At 35.8% G+C, this 15,925-nt stretch overlaps 1 protein-coding gene across 5 annotated transcripts in view; it reads left to right on the plus strand.

The window, feature by feature from the left end:
* Positions 1-15,925, plus strand: part of LOC127877619 (KH homology domain-containing protein 4-like) — a 77,069-nt gene that overhangs the window by 32,686 nt on the left and 28,458 nt on the right. For all 5 annotated transcript variants that reach the window (XM_052423683.1, XM_052423684.1, XM_052423680.1 and 2 more), the window contains exon 10: positions 11,876-11,957. In XM_052423683.1, the coding sequence (XP_052279643.1) occupies positions 11,876-11,957 (82 nt within the window). The remainder of the gene's footprint in view (positions 1-11,875; positions 11,958-15,925) is intronic.

Below are 15,925 nucleotides of genomic sequence, written 5' to 3' on the forward strand. Positions count from 1 at the left end.
GGGTTTCGCGGGATGGAATGAGTGGGGAGATCATATACAATTTTCAGCTTTCCGGAAGCAAGGACCCTCTGGACGTGAACCATCAGCTTTCCAACACTATATGATTCCAGTTCCAAAGCACATATTGCATTAGTTCAATGGGAAGAACATAAAACGTCATATTTACAAATCTCTGAAAAACAAACAGTGCTAAAAAATATTTAAAGTAGTCATTTACTATTTAATTGATTATGTCCTCTGATTGTTGCATTTTTAATTTAAATATGTGTTCCTATATGCATTTATTGTTGTATTGACTTAAAAAACTAAAATGGATGCCAATTCTTAGTTTGCTGTCTAAGTCTACCCTAAAATTATACATGTTTCTTGCATAATTGAATTATCAAAAACTGCATACTTGTAAAGGCATTGTCAGAGTTATTTGGTTAAGTTAGAGACAAAGTAAAGCAAATATATTCATTTTTCTTAAAATGAATCATCCTCTGAAGCCCCCACTGGGATTCAAACCCAGATCTCTTTCCTCTGGGAAGGAAAGTATTCTATCTTGAAATACAAGGGCAAGTAAGAGGAAAATTTGCAATTTTAAACCTATAAACATATAAACTTAATTTTTCACATGAACTTAGAAACAACACAGACATCTCTGAATCTGAAACACATTACAGTTACAATTCAGGTTTTTAGTATTGTGCATTGTACATGAATGTTTAAATATTGTATTTATCCTTGGTACACAGAACTGCCTAAAGATGCGTAAAATACCAGTATTCAAATCTGAAAATATCCCATGTGTTTGTTTCACTCTGTAAGTATCCCTATTTTATTTCAATAAAGAAGTTTTTCCTTCTCCTGAAAATTTAACTAAATGTCAGTTATGCTACTTTTTCATTCAGCAAATGACATGTGTCCGTAATGTCAATTTTGAAAATTTGGTAAAAACAATATTTTTACCAAAAAGGTAGACTTAATATTATTAAACAGTTGATGTATGTCACCTTAATAAAAAAAAAAAAATGGGAAAGAAATAAAATGTTTAAAAATGTCAGTTACATGACTTATAACATTAAGTAGACGATATAGCTTTGATACTTTAGGATACGAGTAGACCTTAACACAAATAGGATAAGAGTAGACCTGAACACAAAATTTACCCAAATTTTCAATTTTCTAACTATAAAAGGGGGCATTATTCTGTCAAAAAACAGAAAAAAATGGGTACGAAAAAAATGTGTGTACGAAAACAATTGGGTAAGAAAAAATTATGCCAAAAATATATATGCTAAAATAGCTTGGGGTCTTGACCACCAAAACGGCTTGGATTTTAATTATGCTGAAATAACTCGGGGGTCATGACCACCAAACTGGCTTAGAATTAAATTATGCTGAAATAGCTCAGGATCTTGACCACCAACCTGGCTTGGATTTTTATTATGCTGAAAAAGCTTGGGATCTTTACCACCAAACTGGCTTGGATTTGAATTATGCTCATAGTTCGGGTTCTCGACCACCAAACTGGCTTGCATTTTAATTATGCTGAAATAGCTCAGGATCTTGACCATCAAACTGGCTTTGATTTTAATTATGCCGAAATAGTTCAGGATCTTCACCACCAAACTGGCTTGGATTTTAAATATGCGGAAATAGCTCGAGGTCTCGGCCATGAAACTGGCTAGGATTTTAATTATGCTAAAAAAGCTCGGGTTCTTGACCACCAAACTGGCCTTGATTTTAATAATACCGAAATAGTTCAGGATCTTGACCACTAAACTGACTTGGATTTTAAATATGCTGAAATACCTCAGGGTCTCCCCCACAAAACTGGCTAGGAATTTAATTATGCTGAAAAAGCTTGGGGTCTTGATCACCAAACTGGCCTGGATTTTAATTATAATTTATACCGAAATAGTTCAGGATCTTGACCACTAAACTGACTTGGATTTTTATTATGCTGAAATAGCTCGGGGTCTCCGCAACCAAACTGGCTTGGATTTTAATTATGGTTAGAAAGCTCGGGGTCTTTACCACAAAAATTGACCACCAAACTGGCTTGGATTTTAATTATACCGAAAAAGTTCAGGATCTTGACCCAAACCTGACTTGGATTTTAATTATGCTGAAAAAGCTCGGGGTCTCTGCCACCAAACTGGCTTGGATTTTAATTATGGTGAGAAAGCTCGGTGCTTGACCACAAAAATGGCTTGGATTTTAATTATGCTGAAATAGCTTGGGATCTTTACCACCAAAGTGGGCGGGGCCCTGGGGTGGGTAATGTGAACATGGATGGTCGAGACACTGTGTTGTCATAAGAAATATTAAGTATTAATTTGAAGTCAATTGGTAAAAAATGGTGCGGCAGAGGCCAACGCGTATTCCCATGCCGCATGTTTGACCCAGGGGGCACCCCAGGGTTGGTAATGCGGCCATGCATGGTTGAGATTGACCGTAACTATTGTCTTAAGAGATTTCGAGTGCTTGACAGGTTAATGTAAGCCATCATGGAGACGGGTGGTTTATGTGGGTTGGTGGTAATTTAAAAGATGAAGTTTCAAAAATAATTATAAAAATAAAATTGGGGGGGGGATTATGGGGTGGGGCATGGGGGATAGTTTGGGTGCAGTGCATTGTGGTATGTCAGGTAAGTGTTGTTTTGTCAAAGTATGAATCAAATGTGATCATAAATAAAGAAGTTATGGCAATTTAAGCAAAATGTTCAATTATCTAAGTATAAAAGGGGCAATAATTCTGTCAAATGCTTGATACAGTTTTCTGCTCTTGTTTATAGATTGGGATCATGTTGGTAAAGAAGTATGCAAAATATGAAAGCAATATGGCAAAGGACATAGAAAATATTTGAGGTGGTATGCAAACTTTAACATAGATTTATCAATAATATGCATATTCTAAGTATAAAAGGTTAATAATTCTGTCAATATGCTTGATTCAGTTGTCTGCTCTTGTTTATAGATTGGGATCATGTTGGTAATGAAGTATGCAAAATATGAAAACAATAAGTCAAAGGACATAGAAAATATTTAAGGTGGTATGCAAACTTTAACATAGATTTATCAATAATATGCATATTCTAAGTATAAAAGGGGCAATAATTCTGTCAAAATGCTTGATACAGTTGTCTGCTCTTGTTTATAGATAAGGGTCATGTTGGTAAAGAAGTACATGTATGCAAAGTATAAAAGTAATTTGTAAAAGGACAAAGAAAATATATGGGGTAGTACACAAACTTTAACATGTGCACGCTAACGGTAACGCCGACGTGATCAGGATAGCTCCATTATATATATTTCATATATATTAGTCAAGCTAAAAATGAGTGAAAATCTCTGACCTGTCTCCACCCCATCCCCTTTAACTTTTGACCCAGGGGTCAGATCAAAATTCCATATAGTGCAGGGTCGCACATAATGCTCATAGCTACCATGTGTTTAAGTTTCAAGGTTCTAGTGCTAATGGTGTAGGAGATAGTGGCTAGGACAGACGGACAGACTGATGGTGGAGATAACCACAATGAACCTGTTAACAGCCAACTAACGCTGCCAACAAAGCACAAGCTTTACGTGTCAGGATGCGGCACTATCTATACAAACTGCATAAGGAATTACAAGACGCTTAGGGTTTGAGGGACACCAAACCTGATTATGAGTCTTCCACACCTTAAGCATTTTAATAACCCTTTGCATGCTGGGAAATTTGTCGTCTGCTAAAATGTCGTCTGCTGAATTTCTAAAATAAGCATTTTCTTCAAAAAAATTTCAAAGAATACTATCAGAATAGCAAACAGTTTGGATCCTGATGAGACGCCACGTTCTGTGGCGTCTCATCTGGATCCAAACTGTTTTCAAAGGCCTTTAAAATTCGGTTCCCGCACTGAAAGGGTTAAATATACTTATTTGCTTGTGTACATGTACCTGATAATAAATTATTATTATCCCCACGCTTTTTGAAAAAAAGGTGGGGATATTGTGGTGATCTCCGCCGTCCGTCCGTCTGTCCGTCCGTCTGTCCGTCCGTCCTGGCCACTATCTCCTCCTACACTAAAAGCACTAGAACCTTGAAATTTACACACATGGTAGCTATGAGCATATGTGCGACCCTGCACTATTTGGAATTTTGATCTGACCCCTGGGTCAAAAGTTATAGGGGTTGGGGTGGGGCCGCGTCAGAAATTATCACTCATTTTTTTAGGTTATTTTACATTTACTTCTTTATTTCTACACCGATTCACTTCAAATTGATACTGGACCTCACCTATGACAATACGGTCAATCTCAACCATGCATGGCCCCATTCCCAACCCTGGGGCGCCCCGCCCACATAGGCCACACCCACCAAAAATTTCCATTTACTATAATTTTTTCATTTCTACACGGATTCACTTCAAATTGATACTGAACTTTTGTTATGACATTAGGGTCAATCTCAACTATGCATGGCCCCAATCCCAACCCTGGGGCCCCCCCCCCCCATATAGGCCACACCCACCAAAAAATTCCATTTACTATAATTTTTTCATTTCTACACGGATTCACTTCAAATTGATACTGAACTTCTCTTATGACATTAGGGTCAATCTCAACTATGCATGGCCCCATAACCAACCCTGGGGCCCCGCCCACATAGACCACACCCACCCAAAATTGCCTTTACTATAATTTCTTTATTTCTACACCGATTCACTTCAAATTGATATTGAACTTCTCTTATGACAATACAGTCAATCTCAACTATGCATGGCCCCATTACCAACCCTGGGGCGCCCCGCCCACATAGACCACACCCACCCAAAATTGCCTTTTACTATAATTTCTTCATTTCTACACCGATTCACTTCAAATTGATACTGAACCTCTCTTATGACAATACGGTCAATCTCAACTATGCATGGCCCCATTACCAACCCTGGGGCGCCCTGCCCACATATGTCACACCCACCCAAAATTGCCTTTTACTATAACTTCTTCATTTCTACACCAATTCACTTCTAATTGATGATGAACTTCTCTTATGACAATACGGTCAATCTCAGCTATGCATGGCCCCATTACCAACCCTGGGGCACACCTAGGTCAAACATTCGGCGTGGGGATACGCGTCGGCCTCTGCCGCGCCATTTCTAGTTATTACCTGTTTTGGCATCAACAAGCTTTATCAATTGGCCCTCAAATTTTGCACATAAACGCTACACGATCAACCAATATGCCTTTTCATTTCAAGTCGGAAAGCAATTTAGCCCTTATTCGGCCATTATAGGGTGGAGGATCTATTTAAAATACAACTATTCCAGATACAAAAATATGAATTCATTTATTTAATGCACTTATTTTCTTCTCTTTTGCTACGAAATGACCATAAACCAGCTTTCCCAGTCATATTTTGCACTAGCAGATGATATTTCTTTTTTTACATATGAAAGGTAAAAAGAAATTCAAGCAGCATTTTATAATATAAATTTTAAAATGCACTCAATCATGCACTTCCAAACAAAATTATTGTAATTCTGTTATTTATAATCATATTAATAATGCCTCATTTTTCTCAAGTTTATGGTTTACTATCTTTTTTTCCCAATTTTATGGTTTATCTTGATTATTTTCTGAATTCAAAAGGCACTGGCTTAAAAAAACTGTCTATGCATGTAACTGTATATTGAAATCTCTTTATGAGTGATTATAAATGCATGATAAAATTCTAACATGTTATGTAATAGATAAATCTATATTGTTTGTATTTTTTCGTAAACATTATTAGCCACCGTTGTTGTCAAACATATATTTTTGTTTTATTAATGACGTTGTTTCACAGATTACTGTAACAGAGCTACAGATAAGGTGGGCATTTGTGCAAATACCCAATGTAAAATTGCCGATTACGCATAGAAAAATAAAACCATGCGTTCCGAAACCCCATTGAAATTGCCGATTACGCATATCATATTTTTCCTTTGCATAACGAGTAAATTTGTCCCGGAAATACCCTGGTCCGAAATACCCGGATTCTGTCCGCTTTGTTCAAGCGCTTTCAGTATAACCTTCAGTACAATAATATGTACGGAAAAAAGTGTCTTTGTGACTACGTGTTATTGTTGTGAAAATGTCGAAATCGTGAGGCCTTAAAAATGGAAACATCGTATCCTAGGCACAAAGAAACTCAATTTTAAGATATTTAACCGCAGGCAACACAAAATCAGAAGCGGAAAATATAGTGAAACTAATTCTTGACGATATTATGTCGGAGGCAATTGCTGTCAGTGCTTACATTGTAAGAAAACTGGTGGAAAAAATCGTTGAACTTTTTTTTGAATCAAGACTGTATATTATGGATACATCTACATAATTACACAAAATCTCTGAAACTAATCAATTAAGAGTGGAACTACAACCAGCTTATTCAGATAAGCAGGTGAGAATTTAAGACAATGAACATACCCAATTTTAAAACAAAGGTACCCAATTGTCAATTAAAGTACCCGTTGTGGGTACCGACTTTTTTGTACCCAATTGAATATGAAAATACCCAATTGAACTCAAAAGTAGTGGGTATTAACCCAATTACTCAGAAAAGTTATCTGGAGCTCTGCTGTAACGTACAATCTTTATACGGAATGAAGGAGTTTTTATTTACAAGTACACTTTTTGTATTTTTTTGATAGTCTACTTAATTTTTGTTTTACTGTTAAATGAAATAACGCCGCACGCGTCAGACTAATGTCGTTAAAATCTAGAGTTTAAATGAAATTATGTCACACGATATACGTATAAAAATATTTAACTGCATGTCCGACTTGTCGTCATTAAATTCAAGTCGTCATTAAATTCAAGATTTAAAATGAAAATACGTCACAAGATATTATGTACTTCATACCATACGAGTTTTTTAGGATATTTTCAGATCTGAATACTGGTATTTTACGTGTTAAACTTTAACTGTAATGTATCGCAGATTCAGAGATGTATGTTTTGTTGTAAAGGTCATTTAACCCAACATATCTCAGACACAAAGAGTGTCCAAATTTGTGCAAACAATTAAATTAAAACTAAGACATTTATCGATTGTCATTACCTGCTGTATAATTTATTTGTGTACTGACATATATTCAATTGTGGTGAAATCAACCGGGATCACCTTGGTGAGAATCTGGTGGAAAAATCACTGCACTAACCTGAGACATCAGTCTGTCATGATTGATTGCTCAGTTGTACATATTTTTCTCATTCTGGCTACCATAACTTTAAATGTCGCTTTTTATGATTTTTGACTGGCGCGACTTTATAGTTATGGACCAACCCCATTAGGAAAGTCAACCAGAAAATGCCGAAAAGTCGACAGTTAAAAAAGACCGGTCCAAAACAGCTTTTAAATGCAGTTATTGGCCCATATCAATCACTTGATTGGAAAGATTGACATTTTTCACATTTAACTGATACATTCTTTCACAAAATACTATCTTAAACATTTAAAATTTATCTATTCTGCTCTTACATATCGAGAAAAACAGCGATGTGACAGACTTTCTTGAAATGCGAATCTCCCGAGATTTCACGGTCATATGATGGTATTTCTACTTTTAGTAACATACCATGTGCTCAAGTGTTTTCAAATTCAGAATGACATTTCCCGGTATTTTAGAATATTCTGGCTTGTTTTGTGAACAAATTGTAGTGTAAATACAAACTCAAAGTAAATATTGAAAACTACCCGATTCACACTGAAATCATTTTTATAATCCACCAGACTTGTTGTTAATCACAAATAATAGATTTCAGAAAACGAAAGTAATGTTTACAATTTCAGCAAAAATTGTCAAGGTCGTTCGAAAGTATCCAAATTAAAACTAGTCTTGGACAAAGCGACAATGGCGTCAAAATTGTGAATTTCAGACTGATGAGAGTTATTTTCATCTATTGTAAGATGCATTTGAAACATTTGAACCTTAAAATATTCCTCGGTGCAGTAATTTATATTCATTCACCAATATATGTAGAAATGTATCCAAGAAAATGAGTATTCTTTGATTTATAGCATGACATAAATATGTTACGACTCTGGTTGACTTTTGATACGGGGTTGGCTTCATCATACAGGTATGTCAATACTATATCAGTGTCCGACAAATTTCTTATTGCATGTTATAGATATTACATGTATGTGCACATGTATGTGTACTTAAATTCGGACAGCACGTTAAGTTGGAAACGTAAATAAAGCGTTTAGATGATCAATACGACTGACTCGTATGGTGTTAATCAATGCAATTGCTCTTTTTAACAACAAATACCGAGTTTCAAGAAATCAAGAGTATTAAATCATTTATTTACTTGTGTCCGACTTTAAGTTCTGTCCGAATTTACGTATTGCATCCGTATGTTACGACACTAGTGTGCAGTCAGTATACAATACAATAATTGTTTTAATAATGAAGGAACTGATACAGTGTAACGGTAACGATACAGCGTGTTTACATTATATTTTATTAAGAGGAAATGTCAATGCCAAATAATTCGCGAGATACCCCGGTACTTTAGTTGAAATTCACAACGAAACTTTTAATGGAAACTAAATGATCTCAATGATGTACCCGCTACGAAATTTTTATTTACAAATAAATACACCCATGCCAATTTGTGCGCGCTTTTTATCTGGACCAGGGGCCTATACGTTTGTATAGGTCCCTGTCTGGACAAAGAAATTCATTTATTAAATGTAGAATTTTGTAACCTAAAATAGCTGTACACAACGTGTGCAAACCGTCGCAGGTGATTTACGCAAGTTGCAATTGAACGGTCCTGATTGGGAGCTTATTTCATCATATCTTTAAATAGAATCATATGCCGAAATTCAATTGACACTTTAGAAAATTTCAAACGTTTGTGTTTATGACTCTCATCGTCTATTTTACCCTCCCATAATTTGGTTTAAAAAAAATTAAATTGGGCATATATGGGATTATTGATTAACAGTCGATCAATCCAATTATTAAATGACAATGCAAACTAATTAGCAGGTGTTAACCGCGTTGTTATTAATATTCATTTTCGGTTTCGTTACCGTTTTGAAGAATCCGCTATTGTTTTGATTTATTTAATGTTCGGCATCCTTGGATATTTAACGACATCAAAAACGTAGTCGCTCTTACTCATTGTTGCGGTTAACAAAGAATTCCAAACTGCGAAATGATGTTGCATCATGTGCGCCAACTATCCAACCGGCTCTCATTATATTATTAGCAGACGACAAATGTTGATTCTGATTGAATGATTAAAATGCACTCTTACTGTTTACGACATTACCGCATGTGATCGGTGATTGATAAGATAATTGATTGCACTTTGTTATCGGATTATAAACAAGACACGGTGTAGAAACACATGGTCAGCGTGTTTATTCTACGTATGTCTGTCAATAAAACGGGCTACCGCTCTTATAGATTTATAGTAGCCCGGCGGGCGTCAGCTGAAACATTTCAGTAGCCCGATGAAAAAATTCTGTAGCCCCCGGGCTACGGGCAATGGATTTGTCGGACACTGCTATATAAATTGTACACTGAAGTTTCTTTAGCTAATATTTTTCTTATGTTGACAGACCATTGACATTGCTGGGGTTTGTTGAGATAAATACTTATTATCATCAGGGGCAGGAAGACATTATAGACATTAAACAGCGTATCATTACGTAGACAACAGTTGCACAACTGTATGCGTAAAAGGTAAATCAGTATATTAATAATTATGTTGACAACTAGCTTACGTAGCAACGTCCGAAAATATGAAATATCCGACATCTATTTCAATATTTAAAATTCAAGATATAATGACTACTGAACTGTTTTACTTTAAGGAAAAAACAGTAAAAGTATGTTTTTTATGAAAATGAAACACAACAAACAATATACTTATCATGATAACGGCTAAACGACTTATTATCCCAATATAACACTGTCATTGAATCGCACATTTCAATTAAAAATTATTCCCCTTGAATGTTAATGCATATTGATATAACGAATTCATCAAACGTTATCAAACATGAGTAATTTGCATTGCATCGGATTCCCACAATATTTTGTGGATGTAAATCGGATCCGGTTGTTGTTTATGTGTCAAGCTCATTTTGCCAGTGAGATACTTAAATTTCTTGCGTAGTAAAATCGGCTAGATTGAACTTTACCGGTACGCAGTTGTTTACCACTATCAAATCTACTGTAAAGTACACAAAGATACTTACATAATTCTGCCGTATCTGTCTGAATAAACATCCGCTGCACAAAATATAGACATTTGTATTAATGATTATTAAACACAATCATATTTTTCTGTGTTTATTGAATTAATGACACTGAGTTTCTTTGTCGCGTTACAAGATGGCGGATGTCTAACGCTGTTTGTGAAGTGACGTCACAATGTTTATTTGAGCGCGTGCCCGTTCCCACAAAAAAAGTTTAAACACAAAATACTCGAAAACTTGATTTTTGCCAGGTATAACCCCTACGCCAACAGGTAGATCGCATTCTGGTCCATATACATGTCAAATTTCAGCAAACGTGTTCGGCCAGTTTTCAAGAAACTCAAATCGCGGCTATATGCACCAACTTAACGAAACTTAGCCCCCTTTATCATTCGTTCGAATGAACGTCATCAATGATGACGTCCAATACATCACTCATTCCATATGTTTGAAATACCGTCCAACCATCGCACCCAAGAATCCCCCACCACCCCCCCCCCCCGATTTTTTTTTCCCTTTTTTTCGCATTTTTGGAAGAAAATGTAATAAATGTCCACACCCCCACACAATGCACCGCTCTTCACTCCACCCCTCCCTCCTTTGTGATTGAAAATGAGAGTCCCTTCACCTTTAAAAAGAAAATAAATGAGCGGTCTGCACCCGCAAGGCGGTGCTCTTGTTTAAATGATCTAGGAATACAATCCAAGAATGTTGATTATCAAAAATGTTCACATACTAGGAAAGTGGACATCCGTATTTTAAAGGTTCATGAGATGAACACCACAATGTAAAAAATCATCTTGCATATTATGGTTGTTAAGACTTGTCTTTTTAAACAGGTGCTCAAAGCCACCTGTTTGAACTGATGGATGGCAGTAAAAAGAGCATACTTTGTATTGCCATTAAGTTGGACCTCTGGTAAAATGTTTGACTGTAGTTTATTGTCTTTGATTTTCAGCTTACATGATCATTATTTAGCAATGGAAGAGAGTCATCTTTGCAGTCCATTTCTTGGTGAATGTGCTTAGGGTTAAGTGTGACACTATTGTATCTAGCTAACCTAGTTTTCAACAAAGTTACAATCCTTGTTATTTAAAAAAAGTAGATAAGATAGTTTTATTCTCAACCAAAAAGTCTGCAGCCAACTGTTTTGTCTCTTTCAGAATCACATTGGATGTAAATAATAAGCATGCATGTCATGTATATGCATGTAACTAGTTCCTGATTCTGTAATGAAATCTTGGATACACCCTAATTATAAAATTATTTTTTGAAAACATAAAAGCAGCTAAAGTGGACTGTTTTTAGAAGCCATGGTATGTTTTAATCATATTTTATTTATTGAAACATAGTTTTTCAGAAGAAAATTAGATACATTGTGTTTGTTTTAATTTAATTACCTTGAACAGGCATAACTACTACAAATTACAAAATAGCCTTTTACCTGGAAAAGATCAAAGAAGAAATTCTTCGAAAATCTAGAGATCAACAAACTGAGATAGATGATGCCCATACAAACAAAGCATTGAGGGTGAGTGTGCACAACATTGATTCGAGCCAGGTAAGTCAATATACTTTTACCCAGGTGTAGACCTCGTCACATAACACTGGAGTGTTAATGCTGGCTTGTCTCTTGTAGGTACAGCAGGAGTACGCTTCTTTCCAGCAGTCGCTCGTGATGATTCCTCCGCCAAACATGGTGCCCCAGCCACCACCTATGAGTAAGTCGCCTCAATTTGCTGGTACCCAGCATACATTGTGTTTTGTTTTTCAGGTCAGGAAACAATATGCGTCCGAGTATATCTTTGTCACAGACCAGACTGCCAAGATATTTTCTCTTTTTAATTTGTAATTAAAATTCATATAAGGCTTTTGGGGACTAAGTACACAAGTTTTTGAGTGTGGACAATTGCGCACTTGTTCTTCATTTGAGCCTTGTGCTGGGAAAACTAGGCTTAATGAATGTGCATAAAGTGTCATCCCAGATAAGACTGCGGTCTGCACATGCCATCATGGACAACTTTTTTTGCTTTTTTTGGAATTTTTCTTTTTAATGACTCTTCTAAACAATGATTCTTTTTAGGCAGAATGTGTCATCCCTCATTAGCCTGTGCAAACTGAAGAGGCTCATCCAGGGAGACACTTTATGCGCAGGCATAAAGCCAAGTTTTCTCAGAATGAAGCTCATTTCATCAATGGACATCCGGGGACCACACTTTTTGTTAGTGGAAGGTGTTTCAGCTTTGCTTTAGTTTTAAGCAGTCAGAAGGGGCGGCTACAGTTGGTCCTACATTTCAAGACAGTTTCTGTGGTATTGGGGCCTTCCTGGTACAAATAATAAAACATGTTGATGGAGAATGTGCAATAGAGTTCTTAGTTTCAGCAGATCAGATAAACTCAGAAAATACATCAGAAGTCTGTAAACGGACAAAAAAAATGTGTAATGATTTTAAGTTTCTGTTGCAGATTATTAATCTAATGGATGGTTTGTCTCTGTTTTGAAAGTTTGGGAATACATAGTGCATAGTTTCTGGTAGAGAAATATCATTTCTTATTGGAACTCAGGTCTGGAACCCTGTGTGATTGATTTCATTTGCTCTTGATTTCATTTGCTATCATATCAGTTTTCACAAAACAACAGTAAATCATGTGATTTTGTGGCATCCAGTGGTTTAGTGGCAGAGCTGTATAGTTTCTAGTTTCAGCTTGCAGTGTCATCATTATTATTGAAGGTTGATTGGTTTTACCGAATCCTGAGGCATTGCTCCCCAGTATGCATGTTATGTACTTTTTTTTCTATTGACACTTTCAAGTTGACTGTCATTTCTGTCAGTGTTTTAACTTTTGCTTGGTTTACTTTTATAATAGTATTTCCAAGATTTTATCTTTCAGAATAGAGACCAGTGAAAGAATTCTCTTTGACATTCAGCTTCTCTTGATAGATATGTATATTGCATTAAATTGCGATTATTGAACACATTAAATATAATCTTTTTACTTCACTGAAGATATAAATATGTTCGATCTCAGCTTGACTGATTATTGCTCAGCCTTTGTTTTCTTTAATTGTTTATTGTCCATGGTGCAGCGGTAATTGTGACAACAGTGTTTACTTCAGCAAGGTTTAATTGTAAACAAAAGACAATGAGTACCTACTTGGGCATTTTCACTTTGCAGAATTAATCTTCTCTTCGGACAATAAAATCATAAATCTTTTGCGAGTTGGAATGCAACAAGAAGATTGCGTTTTATGTCAGGACAAGTTGTGCAATCACTTATTTTCTTATAGAATCCTAGAACAAATATTGTTGTTAATGAATGCTATGAATAGTTTTTGAAGTTTTCTATATTGATTGAACATTTATGAATGATGGAATATTTAGTTATACCCCCATTACAATTGGTAATGGGGGCTATATAGGAGTCACTTTGTTGGTCTGTCTGTCCCGAAATTTCATCCGATTTTCACCAAACTTGGTCAGAAGTTGTATCTAGATGATGTCTAGGTCAAGTTTGAATATGGGTCATGCCAGGTCAAAAACTAGGAAATGGGGTCACTAAGTGTGTTTAAAACTGAAAGTTTGTCCGGACCATAATTATGTCATTTATTGTTAGATTTTAAAATGACTTGATACATTTATTCACCATCATGGGACGGAGTGTCGTGTGAAAAAAGTACGTCGATATCTCAAAGGTCAAGGTCACACTTGGAGTTCAAAGGTCAAATGCTTGTCCGGGCCATAACTTTGTCATCTATTGTGAGATTTTAAAATCATTTGGCCAATTTGTTCACCCTCATTGGACGGTGTGTCGCGCGAAAGAATTACGTCGATATCTCCAAGGTCAAGGTCACAATTTGAGTTCAACGATCATAAATGAGCTGGTCTGGGCCATAACTATGTCATTCATTGCAAGATTTTAAAATCATTTGGCACATTTGTTCACCATGATTGGACGGTGTGTCCCGCGAAAGAATTACATAGATATCTCCAAGGTCAAGGTCACACTTAAAGTTCAAAGGTCAAAAATGGCCATAAATGAGCTTGTCCGGGCCATAACTATGTTGTTCATTGTGAGAATTTAAAATCATTTGGCACATTTTTTCACCATCATTGGATGGTGTGTTGCGCTAAAGTTACATCAATATCTCCAAGGTCAAGGTCACACTTTGAGTTCAAAGGTCAAAAATGGCCATAATGAGCTTGTCCGGGCCATAACTTTGTCGTTCATTGTGAGATTTAAAAATCATTTGGCACATATGTTCACCATCATTGGACGGTGTGTCGCGCAAAAGAATTACTTTGATATCTCCAAGGTCAAGGTCACACATTGAGTTCAAAGGTCAAAAATAGTCATAAATGAGCTTGTCCGGGCCATAACTATGTCGTTTATTGAGATTTTAAAATCATTTGGCTCTTTTGTTCACCATCATTGGACGGTGTGTTGCGCGAAAAAATTACGTCAATATCTACAAGGTCAAGGTCACACTTTAAGTTCAAAGGTCAAAAATGGCAATAAATGATCTTTTCTGGGCCATAACTATGTCATTCATTGTGAGATTTTAAAATGTACATTAATTTTGTTTACAGTCATTGGACAGCGTGTCATGTGAAAGAATTCAAGAGTTCAAAGGTCAAAATGGCTATAAATGATAATGGAATAATAATTCTTAAAAATTGCCATAAATTAGATCCTCTTGTTTTGTGAAGACAGCATGCAAGATAGTCTGTGTCAATGCGGCACGTGGGGGTATACGTCACGTCTGTGACAAAGCTCTAGTTTTTCCTAAATTCCTGAATTCTGGTTGTAATATTTTATTTGCTAGTTGGGCAGTTATCATGGATTTTTCTTTTGCTCAATTTTATTTCCACTTGTATTGGTGTACAAGGGAACAATTTTTATGCCACCGAAGGAGGGCATTTAGTGATCAAACTGTCCGCCTGTCCATCTTTCCGTCACACTTTGCGTTTAGGTTTCGCTGCACTTTGAGTGGTGTAGGGTCAAGGTCATCCTTCAAGGTCAAAGGTAAAAAAAAACCAATCCAAGGGAAGTAATAAGCTTTAAAAGGAGATAATTTTATCACATTTATACCCTGTTTCCCATGTAATACAACCATTACATATTTTTTTATATTACACATGTGCAATACAACATTTTAAAGCGTTTTCATTGGCTTAGTTTTCGTTTATTGACCAATGGCATTTTGTTATTTTGCTGAAACGACGTTGAAACGTAAAATGACGTCACAAAATGTAAACAACATTCAGGATTAATCATTATGTTTGCGTAAATATTTATTTAATTTGCTCATTTAAAAGCATGTGATAAAAAAGATCTGACACTTGTTGTCATGTCATACCATATTTTATTAAACTCGTCCAGGAAATTCGTTAGTTAGTTGCCAAAGGCTCGCTTGCTTACAAAATTCCTGAACTCGTTTAATAAAATATGGTATGATATGACAACTCGTACCAGACCCTATATATCTGTACCTGCCAAATGATAAAAAAAAAAGCAGCGCAGTAGGGGACATTGTGTTATTGACAAACACATCTCTTGTTGTTCATTGTTTTAGAAACAGATTTTAGCTAGGAAGCAGACAAATTATGATAAAAACATAAATATTTCATCTAACAGATAAGAAATTTGAAAAACAGATTGAGTTATTTATGATGAAATTTTGTTTTCT

Source organism: Dreissena polymorpha, chromosome 4 (assembly GCF_020536995.1).
Source record: "Dreissena polymorpha isolate Duluth1 chromosome 4, UMN_Dpol_1.0, whole genome shotgun sequence".
Classification (NCBI taxonomy): Eukaryota; Metazoa; Mollusca; class Bivalvia; order Myida; family Dreissenidae; genus Dreissena; species Dreissena polymorpha.